We start from the raw sequence: 9,673 nt of genomic DNA, 5'->3' as shown, positions 1-9,673 counted from the left end.
TTTTATGTTCCACCTTAACTTTGATTAATGACATGTATTTTGTTGGCACCTGCTGGTTGAATCACCAAACTGCAAATGCAAAGACTTTTTATAGACTTTGTGGCAACATACATGTGGTTCTCAGACGTAATGCACAATGAACTTCTTTTTTTTCTCATAACAAAATTAAAAAAAAAAAAAATGTAAAAAAAAAAAAAAAATTTAAACAATAGCAAAATTAGGTTTTGTGTTATTTACCAAGGACCTTCCATTTCTGGTAATAAACACGCACGGTCTAAATGCATCTGCCCACACATTACTACGAATATTGCCACATTTGTTTTACAGTTTTTCTCATTATTACCACCTCCAAACAACACATAATGAGTTTTAATATGCAAAATAAAAAACATATTCTTTCAGGAAAACAATCACATTCCTCCTTCTATTCATGTTAATTGTAAGTCATTTTAATAATCTATTTTCAGTTATTTTCTTAAGTTAATTTGATTATGCTCTTAGGTACTAATTCGTTTTTTCAGCTGTAAATTGCTGTGTGATTTATTGTTAATATCTTAAACTCTGAGAGAACATTTGCTGAGTTATTTGCAGAATGCTTCATTTAACTGGTGACAGTACATCACATGCCAAGTTTGTGTATTCATTGAATTTGCAACACAATTACAGAGCTACAGTACATATTACTTTCTAAAGTATTCTGTTATTGCACCATTTACCTGAAAGCATTTTACTGTAGCAACTGATAGATTAATGGAACATTGGTCATATTACTATGCCAATATATATTCTGGGCATAATTTAAACACTTAATATAAAAATACTATATGTCAGTGACACACAAATCTGGTCTGTGGTTAAAATCTAGCCCACCGCAATCTTGGCGACTTCTTGTTTTAGGAATGTTTCAATTATCCAGATACAATAAAACTTTCATTTAACTGTAACATTATATTTAATTGGTAAAAATACAGCTGTACCACAATTTATTCAGTCATATTTGCTTTTTATTAAACACAGAACATGCAAACAGGTGTACAGTATATGCAAATACTGAAGTTTTTGGGAATATTAAAAACAAATGAAATTTTTACTATCATTGCAGTGTATAATTTTTTTCTATATTGTAAAAAATTGGCCCCTGAAGTAATAAAAAAATAACTTTGCACAATTATCAAAAGATTTTTTCAATTTTTAAATGCCTTATTTAATTGTCTTTTTTCACCTCAGAATAGGGCTTTTCACACTTGAAATAGTTACGGATTCCTGGGTTCTCTTTCAAGGGAACTTCGTCATTGACGTTATGGCAGTGGTTCTCAAAGTGTGGGGAGCGCCCCCCGGGGGGTGGGGGGTCAGCAGAAAACAAAACAGCCATTGCAATGCTATTCAAGTGAGTAAATAGCGGTTAGCCTTTATAAAGCAGCATCGAACTGCTATTACACTGAATTCCGTGCGGTCCGTACGCATAGTTACAATTTTTTGGAGGTGCACGTCGAGCTACGGCGGAGGGGTCGGAGAGGGGTTCGCGGAGACGCAGAGGGGTCTCCAGGGGTACGCCGTCGATTCGACGCAGAAGCATAAAACAGGCTTAAGCCACCTGCCATACTGGAACGTTCAAATCCGGTCCATGACCACTCAAAAGCAAGTTGACTGTGCATCTACAACCTAGTTATTCAAATGTATGAATATCTATACATAGATTTAGATTTTTCACATAATTTAATGTATCATTAATGTAATAATTCTGCATATGGATATTGCATATTAAGTTATACATAAAAACACAAACCTGCACATTCTCACCTCTGTAAGGTTATCCCATTTCATCTGGAATGTATAGCTCTGTGGTTTTACAGCCATAGGCTGCACAATGCTGTGAAATTTTCAATGAAAATTCATTGATTTGTTAGTGCGAATGATGACAGCGTCATGTTAACATTTCCAAGATGGCGAACGTGTCAACGTGTCTGGAATGGCCAAATGTGGATCAGGGTTTCATAACCCCTGGTAAAAAGCGGTGCTAACCCCGATTATAAATGACAAGTGTGAAACGTTCCTTAACCCAGGGTTAAAAGCGGAGTTTAGAATGACAATAACCCAGGCTAAAGCGCAGTGTGAAAAGCCCTTCTCACATAATTTAATCTAATACCTGATTAAAGATCTCTTATCTTTTGAAAAATAATAACCTTTGCATTTTTGATGATTGTAAGTGAGCATCATTGCTTTTGGGTTTGAATTTGTTTTTTCTTCTGGCCCTTTCTGGACTTCTGGGTTTTGTTTTTAACTCTTTTTCTCTTATTTTGAAGTGTCCTTGCTCCTGATTTAGTTGCAGATATTTGTTTGGACTGATTGACCATCGTCTTTTGAACCAAGAGTAATTTCGTTTCAGACGAAGTTGAAGGTGAGTGAGTCACACTTGCTTCTGTCCTGTGGATGCTTTGAAGAATAGTTCCCATTTTGAACTTTTGAGATATCATTTGCTTCCCTTTAGATGCCTTCCTTTGGGGAGCGAGGGTAAATGTCAACAATGAGTTTGACTGCACAGTTTTTCTTCCTTTTCGATGTCCAGCTCTTTGTAGATTCTTCCGTTTTTCAAATGGGTTCACCAACTTTTGACTTAGCTGAAATGTTCCCCCTTTTGCATAGTCAACTGGAGCGCAGTTTCTTTGGTCCTTTGTCAGTCTAATTCGTTTAGATTTAGAGGTTCTTTGTTTGCCACTATGTGACAATTTGATTGGCACTTCATTGCATGGAAGGTCAATGGTGCCACTTTTCTCATTACTTAGATTGGTGGAATTGTATGGTGTTGAATCTTTCAATACTGCCACAGGTGCGAGCTGAACCATTGTGCACCTGCAGTGAGAGATTAAATAAATCAGTTACACCATAATGTTACTCTGGCCTAGAGGAAAATACTAAACACACTGCTGTCAACATTTTTGTCAAAAGTGATTCACTACAAAAAGTTAGTAAATAGAAAATGGCTGAGGAAACAAGACCTGGATTTTTTTCACCAGGGTTTCAAGCGGCGCTGTCAATTAGTGCAAGCATAATAGACAAAATAACTGCTTTCACTTGATAAATTACTCTAAAATTGTTTAAGGGAGGTATTATTCTGATCTCAGATCAGATCACTCTCAGGTCTGTATTATTCAGGGAGTTCATAACTGCTTGGGAAAAGTAACCTCTGCATGGTACTTTGAGAGTGACTTTCTTCGCAGGACTCAACATGACTTGCTTGAGGTGAGCCATAGCCTTGACTTGTTTTATTTTGTGCACTGCAACTTGAGACTTGACTCGATGACTTATTTTCTTATGACTTCAATGTGGGTAACTTATTCCCACCTCTGGCACAATGTTATTACACAGAAACCATGATTATAAATGAATGTCCAAACAAATATAAGAATATATCGGAGACAATCTAGGACAATGAGTCCAGTGAACTTTGTTAATTGTTACAGGATTCACATTTAACACTGAAACTGGAATAACAGGCTGAAAATCTATGAAAGACCATGAATGAACATACTATAATGATGCCACATACAAATTATTCTATGGAAGTAATTTGGTTATGTCAATGTAGACAGCTATGTGAATTATATTATATATACAGTTACAGTGTTTTTATCCATTCTGCATTTTTGCTTGCAAACAGAAGCATGAAGCAACATTTTTGGAATGCATTATTTCATTTCTTGCACTCACATTCCAAACCAGTTGTACAGTGTGCATTGCCTCCTTTGAATCAGCTCAAAGCAGCGGAGTTTTAGGACGTTGAAAAAACTGTAGCCCACCATGTTGGAGATGGTGTCATTACCATTGAGAAGGCATTGTTTAAATCTAACAGAGACAGGAAGATACAAGACAGAAATTAATATGATTTGCATGAAATCTCTCTTTTGTGTCTCAATGTCAGCTAACCCTTCCATTAAACACATGCTCAATGTATTTACATTTAAACATTTAGGATTTTGCTTTTATTTAAAGCAACATTCAGTGCATACATTTAATCAGTATTTGTGTTCCCTGGGAATTGAACCAACGACTAAACCGGAAAACTAATTCACTCTACAAAAACCTTAAAATAAAAAAGCATGGTTGCAAGTATAAAAAAAAATCAAATGTATTAATTTGATTGAATTGATTTAAGTTGCAAAAATAATTTTCAAGTTATGTTGACAAATTGTTGATTACTACATCAATTTAATATTGTTTTTTTAATTTAAACTGCAAAAACTGCTATTCAACAATGCAACTTAAAGCAATTGTCTGTGGATTTTAAGTTCCCAGCGTGCTTTGCACATGATAAGTAGAATAAATATAGAAATGTAGTGTTATTTTGTGTTGTGACCTGTTAGGTTAAGTGCTAGCTGTTAAAATAAACCACATTAAATTAATAATAGTTCCCGTATCACTCAATTATGTTGAAATGAATTGGAACAACTTTTATTTAACTTAAAATCTGTGTTGTAGTTTGTTGGTTAGAAGTTGTCAAACCTCAAAAAGATTGCTTTTTGAGACACATTTTTTTTCTTCTTAGAGTGTTGCACATCAAAAGAAAGCCTTTCTACATAAATTACAGGCTGTCCTGCTGAAGATATATATTCTTTATCTATTTAAACAGGCAGTGTCCTAAAAAACTCATACAAGCCATATAAGGATAACATACATGAGGTGAACAAACATAAAGGATGAGTTATGACTCTAAAGAGTCTCCCCTGAGGATTTGAAAATGCCTCTCGTCTGTGGAATGTGAAAGACCCCAGAGCTCATGTGCTCACCTGTGGTCACAGTCGCAGTGGGAGACCGTGAAGAGGGTGGGATTGAAGACACCAAAGTTCACAGAGAAGGAGCGTATGATGTGCTCACAGTGATCATGTTCTCGGCAGCATCTATCCGCATGCACAAACATACCTGAGAAGAGAAGAAAAATGTCTAAATAATCAAATAACAAATATAGATTATTTACAGTATTGTAAAATAATACTGTCCTCATTATTATGTAGATTATCTGTAATAGAATACAACTTGTAACATCTCAATAAAATGTAATGCGCAGGGCACATTTCTGTTTTGCGTTGTGTTGCACAGTAACTCTTCCGTTTTTGACTGTCATGTATAACTCTATGACACCCTCTGTAATTATATTGATTTACTGACACACAACATAGCTAGTATTAACTGTAATAACCAGGTTATGTTGCAGGGACCTCCCATGTCTTTTCGAGGACGTGCCATACATTCACAGATAGTCAGCCACTAACACCCATGACCCTTGCATGAAAACTGCACTTTGATTTATCGCTCTCAGGAAAACTGCTTAATATGTAGCAAATATTGAAAATAGAGCTTTTTTACACGCCGATACCATTCATATTTGTAAAAAAAGAGAAACGACTCGACAGCCCATCGGCTAATCTTAAACATTCATTTTGGATTGATCTATTTTACACCGAAAACAAATAAATAAATGCTGCAACAGGTATGATTTCGTAAAACGGCATTTCTCATTAATTTCTATGCATTTCTCTGCATTTCACTGTTTATCAGAAAACAGTGTTTGGGTGTTTCTCAAACGGAAGCTACATCCTATGAAGGCTGCATATCTCGGCTGCCACATCATCAAACGTCGCTGAAGGCCATCTCAATTTGAAGGATCCTTGGAAGGCTTCGTTTCACTTCCTTCATTCGGCCTGTTTTGAAGGATGCATCGGATGTATCCTTCGTGGCCTTAAATCACCCACAATCCTTTGCACACATTTAAATGAACGGAAATAAACAGGGAAAACGAATCGGTATACTGAGCTTGTCTGAGTTTATTATGAAATGAAACATGGAAGGACATGAAAGCATAAATGTTATCTTTTGTTTTGCATTAAACATTAAACTGACAATAATGTAAGGAGCCACTGGCTGCATTAATATAAAGCCCAACTAATATAAAGATTTGTAATAAAGTATTTTTCAAAAATTAAGTTTTAATAGTATTTTCATGCAGTGACCGTGGAGGCGGGAACATGTGTGACGTAGCCATGCACACTGTTAAATAGACTGTCTCATTCGTCATTCTAACGTTTAATTGCTGAGGACTCGAGGAGGAGTCTAGCCTACAAGCCTCAGAAGGACTGAACTAGGAAGGACGCAGCCTTCCGTTTGAGAAACACCCATGCCTCACATGACATCAAGGCTGTAATGTGATTGGTTATCAAGGCACACATGATCAAAGTTAGCCGTTGCTTTTTCTCCAATGGTAGAGGGCAATGGACCCTCGCATCTCTCAATAATAGGACTATTGCTGGGTCCCAATTCGCCTACTTATACTACACCATAAAAAGTATGTACACTTTTAGTGAAAAAAAGTGTGTGTAGAAGAAGAGTATGCAAGCTTTGGGACATACTAATTTGACATCTTTAACGGACAGCTCTGTCGCTTAGTTACATGCATCCTGTCACCGTTTAACCTGCCCTGTCAATCAAAACTTGTCACAGTTAAAATCCTCCACATCCAATTTAATTTAATTTCCAACCGTATCGGAGAGAAATGTAGTTGGACGTTGATCTGCCAATCGTGGGTCTTTCATGCGGAGACTCTCCTCGTGTGTTTGCAATTTCATTTAATTATAATGATGCATTTAAAGTTAATGGCCAAACGTATCATTAATAAAAGTTTACAATGCTGTAGCAGACAAAATATAATGTGGATAACATTGAATGAATATCTTGTCGTCAGGTTAGATACCGATAATTATTCACTCAAACCCCTTTATCTAAACCTCTCTACTTAACGGCCGGACTCTCTCATCCGTCATGTTTGTAGTTTTTTAACCCTTTTATAGCAATGGGTTGTGGGCAATACTACCCTTTAGAGTGTGCATCGATGTGCACTTCGAATTCTAACCAGAAATAGTAGACCATCCGGGTATCTTTGGAATACTCATATCAACATATTATGATTTGGGATGCACTAATTCTATTTTCGAATACTATTTAGGATGGATAGTGTTAGAATTAATTTGGGTATCTCTGGTTTCTAGTAATCCTGAAGACCTTGATTAGCTGGTCCAGGTGTGTTTAATTAGGGTTTTGACACCCCTGCTCTAAGGCCTTTGTAACATGAATACATCTTTGCATAGTGTTACAGAATATTTGATACACTCAACAGCTCCAGAAGCATTATCACAAATCATTTCAATTAAATCAAAGATTTTGTGATTAAAAGACTGATGGATGCTTAATTTTGTACCGGTATGAACAACAAAATTAGTTCACTAGTAGGGGGAGATTGGGGAGTGATGTAACACGGTGTCAATTTAACAGTAAGTTTGACGGGTCAGAAAACTGCTGTGGTGATGGCATACATATCATACACTCCCATCTCCTTTTTGAGTTCACAGGAGAAGTGGTATGTGACTGTGAGAAACATTGTAGATTTTATGACCAAAAAGAAAGAAAGTAACTTTGTTTTTATCAAGACATTGATACAATTATTTTCATAACCTAAAGTCTCAATTTCTCTAGTTTAATTTGATACTTTGCATTCATGCTAACTTCAAACCCACATGTTAAAACAATTAAATCACATTTTATGGCTGTTTGGGATAGGGATAGGGCAAGGTCAAGGTCATGAAAAGTTCCTGTTATAAGTCAAATCCTCTGTTGAGGCAAGTTTTTTTTTGCTGCGCATCAAGGGATTTATGTGGTAAATGTTTTTCCGTTGTAGTTTTTATTGTAGGATTAAAATCATCTGCCTCAATTGAGCTCATAGTTTTTTTTTGTGCACATTTTTAGAATAAATGCGCATCTTGGCATTTCCGTCCAGGTTTTTTTGTGTGTGATATTTCAAACATAAAAATAGATGGATGGCAAGCTAGTTACTGAAACCTTATGTGACAGAAATACAGTACACACACACACACACACACACACACGTTTTTGTCCATTTAAATTGTTCACTTTATTCAAGTAGCCTATTCTTTGTTCTTCAATAAATGTATTGCATAAATTGGGTATGGATCTTATTTCAGCAAATTACCTGTATTAAAGGATTAGTTCACTTTTAAAATGAAAATTCTGTCATCATATACTCACCCTTAAGTTGTTTCAAACCTGTATGAATTTCTTTCCTCTGCTGAACACAAAGGAAGATATTTAGAAGAATGTCAGTAACCAGACAGTTTTTGGTTCCCAATGACTGCCATAGTAGGAAAAAGATATACTATGGCAGTCATTGGGAACCAAAAACTGTCTGGTTACCGACATTCTTCTAAATATCTTCCTTTGTGTTCAGTAGAGGAAAGAAATTCATACAGGTTTGAAACAACTTAAGGGTGAGTATATGATGACAGAATTTTCATTTTAAAAGTGAACTAATCCTTTAAGTGTAAATTACTAAAAATTGTTACAACTCAACCCAGTAGTTGCAGGTTGTAACAACAGAACTCTTTGTATGTGATATCACATAATCTGTTATTGTGCACATGTCTTAGTGAGTTTTATTTGTTGTAGACGAATGTGGCTACCACCTAGGCCTATTTAAGTTTAAGAGAAACACTTTTTACAAGTGAACTGAGCAACACTTTTAAAATATAGCCTAACAAAAGAACCCTTTTTTATTAGAGTAATAATTCACTATAACCTTTTGTGCAAAGGAAAGGTTACATGGACGTTAAAGGTTCTTTATGGAACTTTTGTGTGCCAATAAATAACCTTTATTTTGAAGAGTGAAGGCATAGGAACTTAAGGATGCAGACCTACCCAACTGTTCATAGTCATTGGCGCTTGTGCCTCGTCCACACCAAAGTGTTCCCGGTAAAACCCATGCGCGTTTATAGCGACTTTTTGCTCTTGAATTCATCGGTTGGCCTTGGTTGACGTCTTCTTTGAGCAAAGTGAAATTGAAATACGAGTTCATTACACACAGCCTGGGATCTTCCAATAGCGCACTTATGTTGAAGCGGAAAGGTAACTTTTCGGCATTGTCATAAGCGCGCTCCTCACGGCAGAGTGACAAATAACGCGTAACCAGGGTCTCGTCGCTACTCATGATACAATCTTCAACGTGTTTCTCTGATGTCCACTTGCTCCAGTAAAAGAGCGGAGGTGCTAAAGCGTCCAGTGAGTGGATGAGGAAACTAACCTGATAACTCTCGTGTTCAGATTTGATGAGGAGGCAAAATGGTGCATGTTTCTGTGGTGTTACAGCACTGCAACAGCAAACCACTACTAAAAGCTTAACAGCAAGAAATAGACTTCCGATACGCGCATCTTGCAGATTTAATGACATTATTGCTTAGATTTAGCCTATAGCTCTACGCTTTGTTTAGGGCTAGAAACAGTCATAAATAGCGCGTAGCTAATTTTTCAATCTGTTTAATTGACGTAGATACCAGAAAAAAATATGCAAAAATGAAAATCAGTTAAACGCAGATCACCATCAGTCTGTTAGTCCACATGAGGAGGACGCCGCATGAAGAAGAATTTGCTCTGTGAATGATCTGTCAAATGAAAATGAATTAGCCGGTTCTTGACTCTCTGTTCACAGATGTCGAACTGAAATTTGAGTTATCTGCAGGTTAAAACTTGTAACAAATGTGGAGCTGAAATGACACTAGTCACATGACTCGAAAATAAACAGAACTCCGTTTACCAAGGATTTGCTGTCCAATGACCC

The 9,673-nt window shown here is 36.4% G+C and overlaps 1 protein-coding gene across 1 annotated transcript; it reads right to left on the bottom strand.

Moving 5' to 3' along the window:
* Positions 1–988: 988 nt before the first annotated feature.
* On the bottom strand, positions 989–9,673 carry LOC306994387 (group 3 secretory phospholipase A2). The gene is made up of 4 exons (XM_079604810.1): positions 8,758–9,673; positions 4,785–4,917; positions 3,709–3,843; positions 989–2,850 (listed from the first exon to the last, which is right to left on the bottom strand). The coding sequence occupies exons 1-4, from the start codon at positions 9,284–9,286 to the stop codon at positions 2,214–2,216; spliced, it is 1,434 nt and encodes a 477-aa protein (XP_079460936.1). The 5' UTR covers positions 9,287–9,673; the 3' UTR covers positions 989–2,213.

This window comes from Phoxinus phoxinus, assembly GCF_949152265.1.
Source record: "Phoxinus phoxinus genome assembly, chromosome: 2".
Classification (NCBI taxonomy): domain Eukaryota; kingdom Metazoa; phylum Chordata; class Actinopteri; order Cypriniformes; family Leuciscidae; genus Phoxinus; species Phoxinus phoxinus.
The sequence above is the reverse complement of the archived record's forward strand: the minus strand, read 5'-3'. Positions and strand labels throughout refer to the sequence as shown.